The sequence below is a fragment of the Fimicolochytrium jonesii genome, assembly GCF_025526975.1.
Source record: "Fimicolochytrium jonesii strain JEL569 chromosome Unknown EV422scaffold_46, whole genome shotgun sequence".
NCBI classification, from domain to species: domain Eukaryota; kingdom Fungi; phylum Chytridiomycota; class Chytridiomycetes; order Spizellomycetales; family Powellomycetaceae; genus Fimicolochytrium; species Fimicolochytrium jonesii.
In genome coordinates this window covers 146,233-166,081 of record NW_026515713.1, presented here as the reverse complement: position 1 = coordinate 166,081, position 19,849 = coordinate 146,233, and the positions used below count along the sequence as shown (strand labels likewise).

Here is a 19,849-nt window from a genome sequence, read left to right as displayed (position 1 = left end):
TTTGGAAGATGGCACACGATCGGATTCGAGATTTTCGAAGTAGATGAAACAAACTCTTGTCTCGTCTGTATTTATTACCTTTCCGGACGTGTGATTTTGACACCGATCAAGAAGACAATCACTGGACGCGAACTAGCCCAAGTCTTCCTAGATCATATTTCAAAACATGTCGGTACGCCAAAAGTCTTCGTTACGGATGGCGAACCTCGCGCACTTTCCGACTTCTTCCTTGCATTCGATATTCTCCTTGGTGTAAAACACGAGCGTCAAAAGGATTTGGAAGCAATACCTCAACTACGACAAAAGCAATTGGAAAAAACTATTGCCTTTAATTGAATTCGCATTCAATACCGCTCCGAGGGAGGAATATGAAGGTTCATCGCCATTCGAAGTAGATCTCGGACGCTCTCCAATCCTCCCGAGTTGGAATCCAACACTCGAAGGACAAGAACTCAAACTTTGAGCTGTAGATCGAAACGAAATCGAACTCTTCAAGAAAGGGCAGGAAGATATCGCCCGGATCGTACGCGAAAACCTTCAGAGGTCGCACGATCAATTTGCACGTCAACACGACAAAGGTTGAACGCCAATCGCATACCAAATTGGCGACCTCGTCAATTTAAATCGACAAGGAATCAACCTAGAAGTAGACGCTCGAAGAGGACTTCGATACTCAGCTACGTGGATTGGACCAGTCAAAATCATCGCCCAAGGAGCACATCCCGATACCTACGAACTTGATTTATCACCATCAAAGATCAGCAGCATCTGGCCCATCTTTCACGTCGATATTTTACGACCACATCGCGAAGAGCAATATCCGCAACATACAGTTCCACAACCTCCTCCACCAATCGAAGAACGTGGACAACCTGAATGGGTTGTAGAAGATATCATCGCCGAGCGATGCGCCATACGAAATCTTCTAGTCAAATGGCTCGGTTATCCGGACCCTACTTGGGAACCCGAATCCGCACTTCGCTACACGCCTGCCTACAAACAATGGCAAAAAGCTCACCCACAATCATTGTGGATACGGAGACGAACAGCATAAAGCATCTCATATCACATCACATGCGCGACGCCGGAAGAACCGCTCACTACCAATCACACCGCTGACAATAGCGACGTAAACTACATCTCTTTACTTCTACTTGATCCGAGACCCGGGCTGGCCACCCGAGCTCTCGGTGATACATTACATAAGGCGCCAAGCCTCACTGAAGCCACGCAAGCCCCACTGGCAGCCCATATATAAAGCTGTCAGTCGAGCGGCCGCTGCGAAAAGCTTCTTACTTTTTTCTTCACTACAATACACTGCTCTCAGCCCTCTCAGAAGGGCCCAATATCGTCTACGTTTCCTCTGACGTTACACAACAGAACTACAAGACGCTGGAAACAGAGATCCAGATCCAACTAGCTCACAATTGGTCAGTCCTGGCTATTGGAACAGGCCCCATTATGGTCAGAACCCATGGGGAGCACGCTGGCACCCTTCAAAACGTCTGGTTCGTTCCCAAACTGGAAAAAAACCTTGTCTCGGTAGCCCAGCTGACTGAGAATGGAGCACAAGTCGAGTTCTCGAGTGCAGAGTGCACAATCAAGACCAGGGATGGTGCTCTCGCCTTCAGAGCTCTCAAGGAGAACGGTCTGTACCCCATGAAAGCCCAGGCTATCCCTGAACACGCCTACTCAGCAGGAGCACTTGGTAGCACACCCTTTGATATCTGGCATCAGAGACTTGGTCATCTGAATGCCAAGAAGTTCAGAACCTCACCTACAGCTACGAACACAACATCAAAGTCACTGGACACCCTGATGGTCACATCTGCGAAGTCTGCACACTCTCCAAGCAGTCCAGAGCTGCCTTCCCAAAGAAACAAGCTACCCGAGACACAGAAGTACTGGCATTCATCCAAACTGACTGGATTGATGATCAGTCCAGAATCGTCTGGGTCAAGCTCCTACACAAGAAAAGCGATCCCACTGATACCTGGGAAGAGTACAAAGCCCTTATGGAGGCGCAGACTGGGAAATCGATCAAAGTCCTCAGGTCTGACAAAGGAGGCAAATACGAATCCACCCACTTCGCCATCGCCCTCAGAAGGGCTGGAATTCAACACCAGCGCGCTGCTACCGACACCTCACAGCAGAACGGTGTAGCTGAACATATGAATCGTACCCTGGTTGAGATGGCACGGTGCCTACTCACTCAGGCTGGCCTTGGTCATGAATACTGGGGAGAAGCTCTGCTCACAGCAGTGCACATTTGAAATCAATACCCTTTGGCTGCCCTAGACAACTTTAAGACACCGTACAAAGTCTTCTTCGGCCACAAGCCCATCCTCCTTCATCTCAGAGTGTTTGGATGCTTAGCTGCAGAATACAAAAGGGGATGATTCCCGGGCGGATGAACCGCCACACTGCGGAGCTCACCCCCAAAGGAGGTCTCTTGATAGAGGTGCCGGTTCCCACAAAAGCTGAATCAAAAAATGGTTGCCGACCTGGCCCATGGACCTTCTCTCCGGAGAATGCTTTATGGACGACGGCTCAGCCGCCCAACGAAGAGGACGTCGCCAATGCAGCGCGGTACGAAAAGAACGTGCGCAATGGCGCATACGCTACGGATTTGCAAACGCAAAAATATCTGGAGAGATCAAAGGAACATCAGGAGAAACACAAGAATCTCGGTAAATTTGTCGAGCCAGTGATCCAAATGAAAGCGAACCATGGAAGATGGGACGATCTCACTGAGGAAATCAAAGAAGTCATGCAGCAATTGAGAGAAGATTCCTCAAAACGATCTAGGGATCGGAATACTTGCTGATGAGAGAGCCTGGATAACTGAAGAACATCGAAAGCTGAGCCTCGACAAACCAGCACCTCTCACAAGCGCTGGATGAGCGTAACAATCCTATTGAGCGGACTTCACTCGAGATCTGTATCCGCCAAAAGCGGGGGCCCTTCCGCCCCCCCCCCCCAAACCCCCCAACTCGCATGGTAATCGCAGATCCATATGTGATCCCATGAACAATGCGAACCGTCGGAAATAAGTCGGGCGGTAAGGGACGCTACACTTGCCCGCACGTGCCACCGGTGTTTTTGCAGAATCAGCCCCATTCCACATCCCTTCTTCCGTAAACGCAGACAATGTTTCGTATCTATCATATCTCACACGTATCATTAAGTTTCTCTGATAACATTTACTGCGCGCGACCCATAATCGATTCATCTGTTGCTCCGAGAGCGATTTCCGCATAGATCCCGAAGTGATCACTGACAAACATGCCATCAACTGGCTCCGACCCTACCAAACGAGAGTCGCACTCGCCCACTCCTTTGACGTACAAACGGTCCAATCGCGAACGGAAACCGTCACGTATACTCGTGTTCAACAGCGAGTCGTAAGTGTATTCCGTGGGCCCGACGTCCCGCCACGGTGGAGGGAAAGCCTCCTCCGGCAAAATGAAGTTCATGTCACCGCACACCACGGCGCGCTGTTCGGATTGTAGAGCTGCGTCAATCTGGCGTGTTTGTTCCACCCGGCGTTCGAAATTGTGCCTGAACGACTCGAGGTGGCAGCTTGCGATCGTCAGGCCTACGCCTCGACATCGAGCTATGATACAGGTTCTTCCCATCCGCCCCGGCAAAGGAGTAGTCTGGAAATCAGCGCCTATGTGTTTGCGAACGTAGACTACAGTGTGTAAGCCTCTGCCGCGTTCATATCCTGAATCGTTATAGCCGTCCCCTGCAAGATAACGCTGGATATGGTCGTGGGTTGCAGACAAAACTTCTTGGAAACATAGGATATCCGGGTCCAGCTGCAGTGCAATGTCGCATAGGGCGGCTATCCTTTCTGCCCTGTGTTCGACGGCCGCGTTAATGTTCCAGGAGAGTAGCTTAAGGATCGTCGGTTGCGGCTCCATTGCAGTGCTTGAAAAGTTTCAAACGTCGCTTTTTCAGTCGGACGCAGGGTGATGTAAAACATTTCAAAATGCCAACTTGAGCAGCAGATCACGCAGGGCCGCGAGTTTGGCGATTTGTGGGTTAGGGTTTTGGGCTACTGTGAGTCGGACGACTACGACAAACACTCAGCCCTCACCGGCAAGGTTCGCAATCCTGGCTAGAACTGAGCGTACGACACTGTGCAATCCGGACGGGACCCCACATAGGGACCGAGGCATCCGACAGTCGGCCACACTCTTTGCACACATCCGGCGACCCTACCACCACACCCGCACCTACTCGGGCTCGCAAAAGGGTCCGAATGCCCGGCGTGACGCCGTCGAGATGTTATTTTTCATTTGTGTACCTTCAAAGATCGATTGCCGAGCATGGCAGTTGATATCGATTCGTGATCTTCAGCCATCATCGCGCACCTATGCTTCGCTGGAGACCAGGAGGTTTGGCTGATTGTAGGGTGGAACGCTGTCAATTTCCGGTTGTCCCTGCTGGTTCAGCGACGGGTCAACAAAATCAAAGAACGGAAGATCGCCGTCTACTTTTTTAACCCAGGTTGGTTCAACCTTGATTTCGCTCCTTCCGAGCTTCCATCGAAAGCGCCAAGCTCATTGTCGGACAGGTGGTTCAAGTCAGACAACGTGTTTAACTCTTGTGAGGCTGTTCCGCCTACCATGCTTTAGCAATAGATGCATGCTACCTCTTGCCTCGATAACCCGATCCGACTTAGCGGGCACTGCTAGGCGAGTCGAGCTACACATTGCGCGTTCTAGGGAAGATGAGGGGAGCTTTACTTATTCAACAAATCTGAAAAGGACAAGATCGATCGGCACTAATGCCCTGTCCCACTCATCACATTTGACCCAATCCGAGGTCGTCGACGAAACACAGTTGGCGACGGTGCTGCAGACTATGGACATAGGGCACACGTCTTTGCATCGGCCGCTTTCGGCATCTTTCTGCCTCCCCTCTCCGACATAGAACCAGCCCGTCACCGAATCGAATCGAGATGGTCAGTCCGAAAACTACTAATGCTTCTGACGACCCGGCTCCCTCTGCGTTTTATCCTCCTTCCCAAATGACCGTCAAGGACCGTCACAAATGACAAATTCGCTCGAGGACGTCACGGATCAATGCACAAGGCGTGCGGCAAACAAACGTACTACAGTATCTGTTCACACGAAGACAAAACCTACGACTGCTGCTTCTATAACCTAAAGCTAAGAAAGATCTTCCCTCTGCCCGAAATCTTCTTGATGATCAACGGAACCAACACACCTTCCCACCAACCTTGACATGTTCCCCATTCAAATCCTCCTTATACCAAGCGGTACAAACAAACCCACCATCAACCATATCCATACAAGCTCGCATAGAATAACCCTTGTTAGAAAGATCGTTACTGATCTTTCCATTGAAAGGACCACATTGAGTCCAAGTTCTACCATCATCGGATGAACGATCTACCCAAACTCTGTCACCGCTTTTGTAGTTTTTGGAAATGTAGGCGAAAGAGTGGTCCGACGTTCTTTGGTTTCGCAATTGGATGGTGGCGGTTCTTTTGCCGTTCATGGCGAGAGCGTCGCAGACTTTGGGCATGAGGGTGTCCGTGGGCCATCCAGCGCCAGAGCCGCAGTTGGTAGTTCCTCTCTGTTGAAGACAAGACCGGCACGCGTCAGAAACGGGTGATGAGTTCTCTTCTGCTTTTGTGAAGTTATTATTACCTTTTCGAGCATCGCCTTGAACTCAGCATCACGGGGAGTGATAGCCGGAGGAATGGCTTGCACGGAAGCGGCAGCAGCGACGAGGGCCAAGATGGTGGTGGCGAAATGCATCTTTGGAGTGTGAGGAGTTTCGGATAGAGAGGATTCTACTGGGGGGATGAGCCTTTTATATGTAACGCATGTAGCAAAACTGCCCATCAAAAGGGAACGCGTGGCTGGCACCCTCATGCTCATCAGCCTGGACACCAGTCACGTTAGCGCGATTGTGTCCGGCGATGCGCGGACGAGCGGAGGCTCCTGACCCCACAATGGCAATGGCGCCAACCATGGTTCGGAAAGGGGCTTGATCCTTCTTATCACAGACCTTTCGAGTCTCGACGGCCTCTGCCATGTTTTCTCAGCTATGATCTCCGACAGGTCACATCGACTCAGATTTTCTCAAAGGTGCCAATGCAGGCGAGAACTACTGGTAGAAATATTCCGAGTTGTTGCCGCCCGAGGCAGCGGCAGTCAAAACTGAGGTCGGGGATTTTGAATTTTTGAGTGTTGGACTCTTGTGTTGTGAGATCCCTGGCAATCATGAAAAACACGGGAAAGCCAAAAGCGTGGCCACTGGCCACCGATAGCGCCAATGTTTGGGGTATCGGCCGACATCCCAAGGGATGTGAAGGACGATGGAGTAACATCGGAGTTCCAGCGGTGGGGGAAGCAGGCTGAAGATTTGGCTCGCCTTGATGGCCTCACCGGCGTGGAAGTCAAAACCGCGCCGGCGATAGTCCCGACCCATACAAAAAGCCATCATTCCTTCAAAGTCCCGGCCCCTCATCAAGGGATCATCAGCCAAGCAAATCAGAGAATTCAGAAATGCATATTTCCTCCGTCGCCATCCTCGCTCTCCTCGCCTCTGGGGTTGCAGCTCAACACAACGTCCGAATCCAAGGGACAAACGTGAATGCTCGCGAGTGTCCTCATACGGGTTGCAAGTCCCTCACCAAACTTTCCAACAAGACCGTATATGGCGTTTGTCAGACTAGAGGTGAACTGGTGAAGAATTCCAATGGTTATGGTAAGCCAACCATGTTGTCCAGTGTTCCGTGTTGAAATTCTTTCATCCCAGCTTACGAAGATTCGGAATAGAAAACGATTGGTGGAGCAAGGTCGTTATCGGCGCTTCCAAGACCGCTTGGGTGAGCAACTTGTACATCCAAGGAGGAAGGAAGATCGCCGGCATCCCCGACTGTTCTCCTTGCAAGCAAGAGTCGTGCTGAGTGAATAAAGGAGGAATATTGGGGGAATTCTGAAGCATGGGAAACTTAGGAGACGATATTCATGTCTCTTAGAAGGCAGATGGCTGTGGCTGAGGTAGATGCGCCAATGGAAGGAAATATCGAGATGGTCTTATGAGAACAATCGGCGGAGCGTCTACATATACAATAACATTCATTGCGTTCCGCATTCTGTTTGTAAACATCTGCGTAAGTTGGAGACCACACTGACGCCCGTCAAACGACTCTAGGATTATCGAATCTCGTATGGACAACCATCTTCTTCACACTCACAGCGTCTACCAGTTGCTATCTATTGCGACGGGAGCAGGGAATCCCCGTAGTGAATGCGGGATTCCGGGAGTGATGCGGCGGCGGGGGCAGTATCTCCAGTTAAAATTGCAGCGGCAGCAGGAAGAAAGACACCATAGAGCAACTGCCGGAGAAACAAAGCCATCACATTTCTTAGGATATCCGCCTTATTGAAGAAAGACAGTTGAAACCACCAAAGAGGCGAAATAGGCGAGGTTTTGGCAAGGAGGAGCCAGGGCGGCAAAAACCGGAGGGCAAATTCCCGCAAATCTCGGTGCGATGGTGAAATGAAAGGCATGGGATGAGATTTCTGCTTATGTTGAGGACAATCGGCCGTCGGCGTTCCCGATTTGCCGTTGGCAGGTTACCGATCGAGGGCAATATCGTTGACCCTGTACTTCTCCATGCATCCCCTGACTTTTTCTTGAAGAAGATCGCAAGTCTCCGATATCTTCTGACACGCCAAAATGGGCTGCAAGTGATGATCGGTGGATACAGACGACCTGCAGACACCAAAAACGACGATTACGACAATGGCGAAAAGGAGAAAAGGACGTTGTAGTGACTAGATCTATAGAGCGGGTCTTTTGAGATGCTACATAGTGCCTTCCGTATTGTTCTCTGTTGCTCTCTGTTCGATTCTGGTGCTACACTGCTACTACATGATATGCTAATCGAAAGCCCTTCCTGGGTATCGGGCTCCCCATGCGGGCTTTTCGATTGATTTAAGGTTGTTCGGCTGACACATCATTGAGACGCGACCGAAAAATCCGAGATGCACAGTGGAGAGGCGGAAATAACGAGTAATCATGGTGGAGGGCCGAGAGGCTCGACCCCTTGACTTTCAAGTGGGAAGTTGGAACTTGGGTACACCGTACGATACCTTCATATCAAAAGGGGTCGGTTACACAAGCTTTAAAAACCGCTCGAGTCAAAAAGCTTGAAACTCTAATTTCGCGTTACGCATCGTTGCACAAGCACGCTCCCGGATTCCGGTAAAGTCCATGTTATGAGTAACATATAAGTGATCATTTTCAAGTTCTTTCCTCGCTATATTATGGGCCAAGGCCGCTCCCGACTCCAGAGGGCGGGGCTGATAAAGACACAAGACACCTGAATCAGCTTTTCATCATGTGGATACATCCAGTAAGGAGCCGGCAAATGGGTAGCTCTTTCCAGTTTAGGCGTTTAGAGTTATAAGGCTAGGAACAATCCAAAATCACACAGCCACAGGCAGACAGGGCTGATAGAGCAAACTGATTGGAGAGGCCGTTCCTGTTGCTGGGAATCCACCCTCGGTCTTCTGAAAGACACCTCCCCCTGCCGTCGCCTCCACAGGAGAAACTTACGGTTTCTTCCTTCTCCATTCCCAGGCTCCATTGCGTCCCCCCCCCCCCCCCCCCCTGCAACTTCCCGTCGTCCGCTATCTCACTGCTGTTTTCGAGTCCAACTCCCGAGTGTTGATATAGCTTTTCGAACTTTACCGCACGAGAAACCCAGCAAGCTTTCCCACGCTTCCCTCGCTGGTCTTTCCGATACGATTCGTTTTGCGACTGCCAATTGAAGCCTTTGTTTTCCAGAAGTGTTTGGAAACGCTCCCTCTTTCGTCGGTAGTGTCAACGACTACTCACGTGGCCGTTGAGGTTCCAAAGAGCAGTGCTTCTACGATTCGGCACAGTCTGTTCCACGACAAATTGCGTCCCTTCCACCCAGAGCCATTGCCGTTAAGCTCCGAGCTCGGAACTCCTTGGAGCGAACGAAACCTCAACATTGACACTTAGCAATCGGAACCACATCGACATTAGCGATCCCAAATGTACTTACAACCGTTCGAAACCTTCGTCGGGCACCTTGCTACTGAGCAAGATGCATATACCCTGCTAGACGCATGTGAACGAGGCTGCCTTCGAAGGATGCGTCGAAGACCTGAATCTCTTGTTCGATCCCGTTCGATGTCGTTGACATTGGACAAGACATCCGAAGAAGAAAATGTGATACGCAGCGGGACTGTCATCGTGTTTGAAGAGACGGAAGCCGCCATCAAGAGATGGAGAGATGGTCTTAAATGGACGCCGTCTCGGATCCTCGGGCCCTTTCTGATCTACCGGTACGTTCGAGAAGGACTCGCACTTGTGATTTGAGCGTTGATGATCTCACATTGCCTTTCCGCGAACAGAGAAGTAAAGTCGCAAGGAACTACCGATGCTTCTGAATCAGGGGCTCAAAGCCCTACATCGTCATCGCCCGGGCCTAGCACCTCAAGTTTAATCAAAAAAACATGCGCCATCTCACTCGGCGATGCAAGATTCCACATCATCAGCTACTACGCCCAGAACGATTCAAAATTGCTAGACTTGATAACACCTTCCTCATGGGCGAAGCAGACTGGATTCATGTACGACCAGAAACGATGGATCAACGCCAAGATCGCCGGTGGTTGGAATTCGCAATCCACCACCGCACTGAAGGCCCGCATACGGAGTAGCAAGAAGATCCGCAAGAAGAGCATCAAGGAGCAACATGAAGCGTCCCCATGCTCGTCCGGTAGTTTTGACAGCATGTCCTCAATAGATAGCTTGCTGGACAGTCTTCACGAGGAGCCGTCCATCAGCGGGTCACTTCACCCAGCATACCCCACTTCGACCGTGCAATTGCCGGATGTATCGCAGGCGAATTTGTCTTCCCAAGGGCTGATTAGGCACGTCGACTTCATGCCGCTCTACGTCGATCACTCGCTTCAAACGTCCTCAACTTCGTCCGCACTTTCGCTACCCCAACAAATACCGAGCATAGTACTACCATCACATCCCATCTTACCGCCACAATCAGACGCAAGCTCCGTGCCTTCTTATGCTCCGAACATCTCTTTCGCCCACTCTTGGCCGGCGCCGAACATTCCCGCAAGCAGCCTGCCCGACAATGGGCGGTTCACCGACTCCTCTCAGTATGGCTGTCCAGAGCTTGATCGCATGCTCGACAGCTTGCTGACGACGACCCCCAACAACGCCTCCTTTTACGCTTCACCCCCAAATCTCGGGCCCACCACCATGGCTCCCAACACGCTCCCTTTCTCAGCCGACCTGAGTCCATTGCTGCCGCTAGGGCCATCCTTTCGAGCACCGCAAGCTTCGGACAGCCTTGACATGCTACTCTCGGTAGACCCCGTGTACATGCAAGGGAACCAAAACAACACGCTGCACAACCTCCATTCGCCGTATCCCTCCCCATCCCCGCTTTCACCCTTCACGGACGGAACAGCTTGTCCGGATTCATATCCATACACGTGGCTGCCCACGCCTGGCACCGAAGATTTCTGGCTTCAGTGATTTACCACCGTGGTTTTTGGATACTGGTTCGGGAATCTTTTGCATTCTCTAGCATCTGGTTGTTTTCTTGTACATATTTTGCGTTAATAAGATATCCCATTTCATCTCAGTAACCTCGAGGTCGCAGCGTCCCACATTGCCAATGGCAGGAAAGCAGGTGAAGGAATGTCCCACAAGGGCTGGAGCGGGGACATGCTTTTGCGATCCCGTCATCATTCCTCAGCACGCCTCCCAATATGCTGCCTACCGCCGTGCGAATAGTGAACAAGTGACATCCAAAAGATTGTCTCCTCCCGGTTCCGTAACTGAGTCAAATCCATCCCTTAATTAATGAAAGCAGAAGAAACCCTTGTGCTTGGCCCTGGTCAAAACGGTATTCCCCTCCCTACCCATCCCCACTTCGTTCGGAAACGATGCAATACTACGTCCCCACTACTCTTACTAAAGCCTTCACGCCGATGCATCATCATTGATTCTTAATCTGTACGCCCCACTTTTTCTGAAATGCCTCAAAGTCCTGCTCTTTCTTCTTGTACTGTGTGACTAATTGCTTGATGATGTTTGCGATCTGGAAAGCCGAACGCTTAGTGGAATGCATCCGCCGATATCAGCGCAGCTCCCTGAATGTACATACCCCATCCATGTTCGTCTCCACAGCAGGCAGAACGTCCTTTACAGTCCGTTCCACCAGAACTCCGCCAACCAAACGGAAGCACTTCCGGTCTCCTTCAAGGGGCTTCATTGTATCCACTACCAGTCTACAACGGGAGACGGTCCCGGGTTAGATCAGCGTTCAGGGAGCCGTGCCGTAAGATCCCCTCCGGTTTTCAGTTCGATGCTTACTGATGCTCATCTTTCTCCATTTCCAGTTCGCCCAGTTTTTGTGCGATCGCGTTCATTTCTTGCTTCATTGAATTTAGCTGCAGCAGTCAAGACGGTTAGCACCTGCTACTACTTCCGCTATCCCTTCCGGCCAACCGTTCCAACTAATCGACTACGCAGCGCAACTGACCTGCGAGACTATCTCCTGGTCACTCGGGCGCTTCTCGCTGGTGTTCGAAGACGTTGCCATTGTTGTTGCGAATATATGGGATGAGTAGTGACTGGGGATGTGAGCCTAGTCTCCCGAGTGCGAAGGCAAGACGGTTGAGCTTATTTTATGGAGTTGTTATCTGGAAAGATCCCGAGTAATGCTCAGGGCCAAAATGCTAATGACCCAAAACGACGCTTGCCTGTTCGGACTCGGGGCTAACGCGAATTCAATCCAAATTCAACTTGCGCCCGTTCTCCGTTGAAATCGCCGCATCGACCTGCTTTTGAGGACACACTGCCCGCAGGCCAGCTAATTACTGCTGTGAGACTCTCGTTGCATACCAGAGCGCTCAGTTACGGCACCATACATTGGCCGCAAAAGCATCAACACGTCTTCGAAAACTGAAAAGCGCACGATGACCACCAAACCCGACCACTCTCAGTACTCTTTCGCCGCGCATGGTCGGCCAGGAGTGGACGATGTCCCGGAGTCGAAGCTTGGCTTTCTGCGAGCCTACGAAGGTCTTAGAGGGAACACATCGGTCGCAGTTGATGACGCCACTCTAAAGCAGAGGGTGGCGCTTACACTCGAGCTGACTTACGACGAGCTGCACGTGTTCAAGTGCATCCAGAGCATGATGTTCCTGGAACCGCGAATAACACAGCACTCCGCGTACCCTGCCATACTTTCCGGTCTCCGTGAATCTTCCGATGCCAGCGGTCGAAAGCCCCGCTTGCTCGACGTGGGTTGTTGCTACGGGACGGACGTTCGTTCTTTCCTTTTGGAAGGCGTTTCCGCAAGCCAACTCACCGTTACCGATCTCGATCCCGGTTACTGGCGCGTCGGCCAGAAAGCGTTGTTCGTCGACGAACAAAACGTCAAAGATGTGGCAACCACATGGGGCGATCTATCCCTCGGGGTCGAATCCATCTCTGCGCCTCCTCCCGAAGGTTTACCGTCATGGAAGTCGTCGCACAAGTACGTCGCGGCATCCGCTGTGATCCACACTCTTTCGAAAACGCAGGGTACAGGTCTGATCAGGACTGTGTACGATATTCTCGAAACTGGTGGTTTGTTTGTGGGCACCACTGGGGCATCCACTCAGGAAGGGGCGTGGCACAACGGCGGTCGATGGCTCCATGACGAGAAGAGCCTCGCTAGGGAGTTCGAGGCAGCTGGCTTCAAGAACATTGTCTTGAAGCAACGGGAACGCTTTGGGGAGGACCAGCCTCAGACTGCGAACGCAGAGGAAGCCGCCAAACCTGTGGACGATCGCGTGCGAGTCTTCATCGAATTCTCCGCATCGAAGTAAGGAGAGACATAGGACATTGACTGAACTTTCGACCATGTCTATATCAGGCAACTGGCGTAGTAGATAGGTCGGAGGTCAAAGGAACTAAGCACATGGACCAATCGGAATAGCATCTTCATAAGCTCGCATGAAGTTGAGGTTGAACTTCGACGCGTGCGCAACGCGTTCGTCTGCTTTCTTTTGAGAACATTCCATTTTTCAAGGTTAGGGCAAGCGGGCTTTTCATTGCCAGGTACCCCGACCGTCGAAGGCATGCGGTGTCTCCAATTGGGCGCTGAACTGAAAAGTCCCGGGTTGTTGCACCAATTTCGGCGGCAAAGTTTTGAATATGTTCTTTCGGGATGAGGTGCGGAGGTATGCGAAAAGTAACACAAAAGCCGAGAAAGCCCGTAGAGCGTAAGCACAGGATGGAGAGCAAAATCTTGCGCCGAAGAAGCAGCCGATGGTGGGCCCAATGCATTCATTATGAATTGGAAGGCTTTGTCGTATGTTCAATCGGTGGGGTGCGTCTCGTCTGTTGAGCTTGGAAATGGATGCCCTGGTTACGCGATGCGGGTTTTTACCGTACCAGGATTCCCAGCTAAATTCAGCACTCCGAAAAAGGCCATTTGACAAGGACCTGTCATACCAAAGGCCTTCCTTCCGCCTGCTGCATACGGCACGGAGGTACCAAGTCGGCATTAGACTCTCAAGACGGGCGGACTTTGATCTTCAACCATCTTGCGTTGACGACGCCAGCTGTGTCCAACTCAACTTCACGCGGAGAGGATGAGTTTCGCCAGAGCAGAGAGGCAAGCCGCTCGAAGGCGTGGCGAAGGGTATGCGCAACGCAGGGGCAACGTTAGTAGCTCGCCTGTCACAGGATTTTTGCTAACGTATGTAAATCTGTGGACCTCCTCCAGGAGCCGCCAAACGAAAGCACGGGACTTCGCCATCACAGTCCACCCTTTATCTGTTGCCCCTCAACTACCCAAGGAGACGAAAGGGAGTGCGAGCGTGACGGAACCACCATCTGTTCCTTCACTTCCTGTACATCACTCCGGGATCGCTGTCTCATCGCCCCCCAGAAACGCGTTGGCCGCCATGAAGCGTCCTACCTTTCTACCGGCGGCGCAACTCCGGAGTATGGACAGCGCGGATCTAATAGAGGATTTGGCCGGTGGAAGAGGATCGGGGGAGATTGTGTGTCCGGAAAGGACGTCAGAATTAACATCACGACATATTGGATCGGGAAGCGTTGGTGAATATTCATCCACGTCCGAGCTCGCCGCAGATTATAAAGGAGGAAAGCGGCCAATACCAACACATGGCCATTTGCCTTTGAAAGTTAACGAGGATATCGTCGTCGGCGAGAAACGACGCCCTAACCGCCCCAGCAACATATCTCAGAACAGCATCAACAACCCCGACCCGTTTGTGATGGGCAAGAAGGGTTTCAGGTCGGACACGAAACCAAGAGATCAACATGAGGCAGTCGAAGTAGTGTCTTCGAACGCGAGAGCAAAGAGCGCAAAGGAGACCGCGGCTAGACCGCCACGGTACAGGAAGCCAGAAATGGCGATGGCCAAGGACAGAGAGAAGTATCGGGTGGATGAGCTGCATATACCGGATTGGAGCGGTGGGGTGGACGTTCCCGCGGAGCCAGGTTCGGCACATCATGGCACAGACGTCGATTCGGCAAATTTGGGTTTGAAGTCGAAAGCCGGGGCCGAGACCCGTCAGCCGACAAAACTGGTAAACGGTGTGCCACGTGAAGAGCCACAAGATCCGAAACGCAGAGCCCCACGACCAAATATCGATGACATACAAACGAAAACGACAGCTGTCTTCCAAAATCGCCATGACGGCCGCAAAAAGGCCTGCCCGCCTGAACGACCGGTTATATCTTGCAATCACGCATCGCAGGAGTCGCTTCGTTCCCCAGCTTCAGATGGCAGTTTGAACGACGAGCTTCAGGTTTTGACACTCGACCGCATCAAACCGACGGAAGGGCGGCCCAAGAAAGGGCCTTCTGCAGATTCAAACCCGCCTCTTCAACTGGTTGCTATACCGGACGCGATCCCATTGGGAAACATCGATAACCTCATTATGCCGGACCAGGACCGCCCATTATTACCATCGCGTGGGAAGGCCCAGAGCACGCGCCCAAAAACGACCCGCACCACATCAGAGAAGACCACAGCGGCACGTGCGACATCTGTTCCAAAAGCGCCTAGGAAAGCAAAGATCGTGCATGCAGGCGGCGTTGCAGAAAATGACGCGCCGGAGAGGAGACGTACTAGGGCGGCTTGTCGTGCTGAAGGTATGCATGGTTGCGTTCTCTTGTGTGCACCGATTCCGTGTTTCGGTTCCTGACTGGATATTGTTATGTGTAGGAATCAAGCCGGTGGTGAAGATTTCGTGGGGCGGGCCAACTGTTACTTCATTTGAGAGTATCGAGTGATATTTCACCGTCCAAGCAGACGCTGGGTGGGGATCTGCATGACGCCGCTCGGCGTAGAGCGCCCTACACCTCGGATACCCAATGGTTTTGCGCCGACTGCCGGCGGTGTTGATGACGCTTTTGCAAGTTGCCTTATCAACGGTAGACGACGACACATTAACCGTCACCGAAGCCAATCCGTCTCGGAAGAACCGTCGGTTACCACGACCCTCGTTGACCATGCACGTACACATCAGCCGCAACCGGGCGAAGCAGCCCATCACATTCGACATTGTGCTAAATTGCCAAGTGTAGAAATACACAAGAGCTACTATATATACACCCTAGATCTTCCTATACCCCAACCATTATCCCACATATACCCTCCCATACGCACCCTCCCCAACAGAATCAAACTGCATATATCCTTCAGTTCATTTCCGGACGTTGTTGCTACCATCGGCTGATAGCGAATTTGACCCCCAGTTCGAAGAAGGCATCATCCGTGCGCGTTCTTTCAGGAAATTAGATGTGTGCTCCATGCGTTTTTGGATGCTTTTTATGTAGTCTTCTGCTGATTTCGGCTGGATAGACGGGAATGGAGATTATAAATACTTGATTGAACGTTGCACCCATATGAAAGCGAATGTTGTGAACGGCGCAGATGTACCCACCTGAGCCGTGCCCCGAAACGTAGGATTGATCATCGACGGCTGCGAGGTGCTGATCGTCGCGCGGAAACTCTTGTCCGGATCAACAGGTGCTACCTCGTGGGCTGGATGAGCCGTCTGCAAAATATACATGTGAGAACCGATGTTGCCAGGCTGTGAAGACCACGCGTAACGTTGTAGCTCAGAGCTCCGACAAGATACCTCATTCGCCGACCGCATGGTTTGTGAAGTCCGCCCATCGGTGGATTGACATGCGGCAGTTGCAGAATAGTGATCCGCACGCCCATTCGGATGACGCGACTCGGGGTTTTGCGATGCTGGTATGTCGCGATCATCGGAGGGTGTTGCGCCGTTCCACGTACCCGGAGGTGCACGAGATCCATTCTGCTACATTCAAGGCCATTTGAAGTGTTGAGGACAGGGTTCACTTCAACCAATCAAAGCCGAGATACTGCCACAGACCACTGCCCTCGAGCCGGTCTCCTGGATTGTCCTCAAGGTGTTCTCCACCGACTGAATGCGGGACACCAGTTCCGATGCAATCCCTTCCTGCTGGTCTGCAACGGCAGCAATTTGATGTCGCAAGCTCATAATTTCCTGAAAATACAACACGTAATTCATGAGCCCCCTACTCTTCAACACAAAGACGTCAGCGGACTGACCTCATGCTTCACAGCAAACATGTTCATGAAATGCTCAAACACTGCTTCCACGGACACTTGATCATTTGGTAGTGTGCGCAGAGGTATGGAGGCATTGGGTGAGGAATTCGACTGACTGGGTAATGCTTGAAGTTGGCTATGTGGGTTTTGTTGTTGTTGCGCGTATGGATTGGCGTGTGTGGGTGATGGCAACGGGACGGTGTTGGCTGGCGGAGCGGTTGGCGCCACCCAGGAGCGGAGAAGGAAGGGTGATGTCAAGCTGCTGCTTTTCCGCGGGGCCGGGGCTGTATCATGCACGTCGTCGGGTGCTGGGTGAGATGATCCCGGTTCTCGCCGTGTGTCATGTTGCTGTACGTCGTTCAGGGGGCCGCAATTTGTCGCCTGTCGCTGACCCTCTTCCTGATTTTCGACTTTCTGCTCCCACGATCGATCACCGTTTAGCAATTGTCCCGCCGTAGGACCGTTGCCACCTAAACCACCCCTCGCACCACGCCCATCTTCCTGCATCGACGGCTCCGAAATGAAGGTATCATCCAGCATCCCAGCTTTGGGTATCGGTGTCGTCCTCATCATTGACGGCTGTGACTGAAAACTAATATCAAAGTTTTGAGGCGGCAACGTGGGTGGAGGGGCAGCCGGTTGTGGAGCGATAGCCGGCTCATAGATCGTTGTGCCTTCCCCTGGGCGCATTGGGAAGCGGTTCTGGGTCGGACGTGAGGGACCTGAAGGCTTGCTAGAAGTATGGGGCCGCAGATGTTGTTGCGCCTGGTGGGAAGTGGAGGAGTTGGTTTGTGGCGGGGCGTAATGCCGCTCAACATGCGTGCGAGTCTCATTCGTTGTGGATATCGTGGACTGATCGACATGCGCTTGCGCCTGGCGTTGTTGAACGATGTCCATCCCGCGAAGTAGGTCGGAGGATTCGCTACTGCCAGAAACCTCGTGCCGCTCGTATCCATTCTCGCTCCCAAAGCTGTTATCAGAGTGGGAGGCCTGCGGTGGCGAGTCACTGGAATGCGGGTGTCGAGTAAATGTGGCCCGTCCGACACCTGCCCCTGATGTGCGAGGGTGGAACGAGCTTTCTTTCGATGTTGTGGAGCCCCTCGAACTTCTGAACCCGTTCTCGTAGTTGGGCGAGCGCTGGTCAGGTATCACCGAGACGTTCTTCACCAGGATACGATTCGATGGCACCAAAACCGGTCGACTGCCCTGTGAAGAGCTGCTGTGTGTTGTGATCGTTGCCTTTGACGCCGGCCCCGTTCCGCGAGGCTGCCTTGACGCGGCATTCGTAGTATGCCCTTTGACCCCATGCGCCCCACCACTTCGGCCCGTCGTCCCAGTCAAGTTCCGCCCACCACCGTCCCGCTTCAGATCTCGGGTCTTTTGCTCGACCATTCTGATCAAGTCACTGATGAATATGAGCTTCCGTTCAGCAAACCCGGTCGAAAAGAACTGATCACGGGTGATCTGCGGTCGGTAATCGAATTCATCCCTTAACATTTTGTAGACGGCTTCCATGAAGCGTATGTCTCTCTTGGTTGAGAGATCGCAGAAACCTTTCGTTGTCAAGTAGAGTGAGAGCTCTGGGGAGTAGTCGAGGAGCACGAAGTGGATCAACGGTAGGAGTGCTACGGGGTCTCCTTTGCTGGCACTGTTGTGGAAGGGACGACCAGGAATTAAGTGGTCTGCGCACATGAAGTTCTGGAATTCGATAACTGCAGTATATCTGTATCGGCTGTGTAAACCGCACTTACGCATAGAGGTCTAGAGAGCCGCCATATCGCAGCCTGCGCAAGTCCCCGTCCACCTTCAATAGGTTGTTTCTCAAGTCACCTGTCGCCATCGTGAAGACGCCCCTCCCACACTGCGGTCCACCGGCACGCTATGGAGCAACCTTCTACTTCAAATGGCTAAACCTTGTCCTCAGCGCCCAGCTCCCTGAAGATCACCAACAACGCGAACGAATCTTGGCTAAGATCACAGTTGCGACAAGTGAGGCGGTTTGCGGGAAACCTGAATGATACGGTGTATGTGCCTGCCGCCTGTCGCTCACAACGAGTCTACGTTATTGTATTTCTGTTTCCTATGTATATGCACCTGTAATTGTATACAGTACTTTCAAGTGTGCCGTTTGCGGAATGGAGGCTTATGGGAGGGTTGCTGCGAAAAAGTGGCACCGGGACGCGCTGCGGAGCGTTCTCCTCCGTCTCCGACTCTCAAAACAGACCAGAGGGCGAGCGATCACCGACCAGCACACAATGCCCAGCGTCGACGAACAGCAACAGCAACAGCGGGCCCAGGAGCCTCCATCGCCCGCTCGGCCACCACCGCCGTCTCTCGCCCCGCCGGCGTCTGTGCTCGCTCACCTTCCCAGTCTCACCACCTCCACCCTCCGCTCCCACCTCGCCGCATTCGCCGACAGCTCTTCCAACCTCCTCACCTACATCACGGCTCGCAACCGAGCCACCCGCGCCGCCGCCCGTGCCTCGCTCTCCCCAGAAACCCTCTGGGCGCTGCACCTGGGTTTCGCTGGGGGTATCGGCGGGTTCATTACCGGTTTCTACCTCGGCGGGCGGACGCGGTCATACCAGTTTCTCGCAGAGAACGCTCACCGGCGGCCCAAAACAGTATCCGGGTGGTATTTCTACCACAAGTATAAGAATTATGAGATTGCGCACTTTGGGTTCCTAGGTGGGTTTAGGAGTGCCGCCAAATTTGCGGCGATTATGGCTGGGTTTGCGAGCGTTGAAGCTGGGTTGGAGAAGATGGTTGTTGGGAGGGAGAGCTGGGTGTGCACCCTTGGCGCTGGGGTCACGACTTCGATGGTGTTTGCTGCTGCAAGTAAGTGGAAGGTTCTTTTCTGGCCATCGCATCGATTGCGCCTTGATTCTTACTACAATTGTCTCATCAGGTCGGCTGACAAAACAATATACAAAGTACGCCCTTCTGTTTGGAGCTGGATCTTCATTACTTGTGGGAGCATTACAGGATGGATACGCATGCGTATATGGCGAGTCGGTCAAATACGGGCGGCCGAGAACGGATGCGTTTTGGGTGCCCGGTGTAGGGTCTCTGTGCAGGGCGAGCGCCGAAAGCACGAGGACAGAAACACCAGCACACCCTACATTGGCCTGATGTGGGACTATGTGGGAATGGGAGTCTGGA

General features: G+C 52.4%; 9 protein-coding genes across 9 annotated transcripts; 5 read left to right on the top strand and 4 right to left on the bottom strand.

Annotated features, from left to right (window-relative positions):
• Window positions 1-2,969: 2,969 nt before the first annotated feature.
• On the bottom strand, window positions 2,970-3,966 carry EV422DRAFT_548402 (Endonuclease/exonuclease/phosphatase). Its single transcript, XM_053071663.1, has one exon. It carries the CDS (start codon window positions 3,924-3,926, stop codon window positions 3,204-3,206), a length of 723 nt encoding a protein of 240 aa, XP_052920765.1. The 5' UTR covers window positions 3,927-3,966; the 3' UTR covers window positions 2,970-3,203.
• Window positions 3,967-5,152: 1,186 nt separating this feature from the next.
• EV422DRAFT_572494 (uncharacterized protein) lies at window positions 5,153-5,795 on the bottom strand (the record flags this gene model as incomplete). Its single annotated transcript, XM_053073133.1, has 4 exons — window positions 5,153-5,167; window positions 5,239-5,367; window positions 5,434-5,610; window positions 5,685-5,795. 4 exons carry the CDS (start codon window positions 5,793-5,795, stop codon window positions 5,153-5,155), a joined length of 432 nt encoding a protein of 143 aa, XP_052920764.1.
• A 664-nt stretch (window positions 5,796-6,459) lies between these two features.
• On the top strand, window positions 6,460-7,107 carry EV422DRAFT_345212 (uncharacterized protein). Its single transcript, XM_053066492.1, has 2 exons — window positions 6,460-6,750; window positions 6,822-7,107. The coding sequence occupies exons 1-2, from the start codon at window positions 6,549-6,551 to the stop codon at window positions 6,950-6,952; spliced, it is 333 nt and encodes a 110-aa protein (XP_052920763.1). The 5' UTR covers window positions 6,460-6,548; the 3' UTR covers window positions 6,953-7,107.
• A 1,725-nt stretch (window positions 7,108-8,832) lies between these two features.
• EV422DRAFT_581920 (Gti1/Pac2 family-domain-containing protein) lies at window positions 8,833-10,637 on the top strand. The gene is made up of 2 exons (XM_053073390.1): window positions 8,833-9,368; window positions 9,438-10,637. The coding sequence occupies exons 1-2, from the start codon at window positions 9,076-9,078 to the stop codon at window positions 10,585-10,587; spliced, it is 1,443 nt and encodes a 480-aa protein (XP_052920762.1). The 5' UTR covers window positions 8,833-9,075; the 3' UTR covers window positions 10,588-10,637.
• An 8-nt stretch (window positions 10,638-10,645) lies between these two features.
• Window positions 10,646-11,800, bottom strand: EV422DRAFT_548395 (Prefoldin). Its single transcript, XM_053071662.1, has 4 exons — window positions 11,600-11,800; window positions 11,431-11,507; window positions 11,222-11,345; window positions 10,646-11,155 (listed from the first exon to the last, which is right to left on the bottom strand). Exons 1-4 carry the CDS (start codon window positions 11,657-11,659, stop codon window positions 11,054-11,056), a joined length of 363 nt encoding a protein of 120 aa, XP_052920761.1. The 5' UTR covers window positions 11,660-11,800; the 3' UTR covers window positions 10,646-11,053.
• Window positions 11,801-13,396, top strand: EV422DRAFT_548393 (uncharacterized protein). Its single transcript, XM_053071661.1, has one exon. It carries the CDS (start codon window positions 12,036-12,038, stop codon window positions 12,930-12,932), a length of 897 nt encoding a protein of 298 aa, XP_052920760.1. The 5' UTR covers window positions 11,801-12,035; the 3' UTR covers window positions 12,933-13,396.
• Window positions 13,397-14,015: 619 nt separating this feature from the next.
• EV422DRAFT_572490 (uncharacterized protein) lies at window positions 14,016-15,375 on the top strand (the record flags this gene model as incomplete). Its single annotated transcript, XM_053073132.1, has 2 exons — window positions 14,016-15,234; window positions 15,308-15,375. 2 exons carry the CDS (start codon window positions 14,016-14,018, stop codon window positions 15,373-15,375), a joined length of 1,287 nt encoding a protein of 428 aa, XP_052920759.1.
• Window positions 15,376-15,959: 584 nt separating this feature from the next.
• EV422DRAFT_581916 (Centrosomal spindle body, CEP44-domain-containing protein) lies at window positions 15,960-18,865 on the bottom strand (the record flags this gene model as incomplete). The annotated part of the gene is made up of 4 exons (XM_053073389.1): window positions 18,439-18,865; window positions 16,688-18,335; window positions 16,488-16,622; window positions 15,960-16,409 (listed from the first exon to the last, which is right to left on the bottom strand). The coding sequence occupies exons 1-4, from the start codon at window positions 18,525-18,527 to the stop codon at window positions 15,960-15,962; spliced, it is 2,322 nt and encodes a 773-aa protein (XP_052920758.1). The 5' UTR covers window positions 18,528-18,865.
• A 305-nt stretch (window positions 18,866-19,170) lies between these two features.
• EV422DRAFT_483140 (uncharacterized protein) lies at window positions 19,171-19,708 on the top strand (the record flags this gene model as incomplete). Its single annotated transcript, XM_053067333.1, has 2 exons — window positions 19,171-19,525; window positions 19,596-19,708. Coding segments are annotated over 2 exons (468 nt in total), but the record flags the coding sequence as incomplete, so codon positions are not given.
• Between the last annotated feature and the right edge of the window lie 141 nt (window positions 19,709-19,849).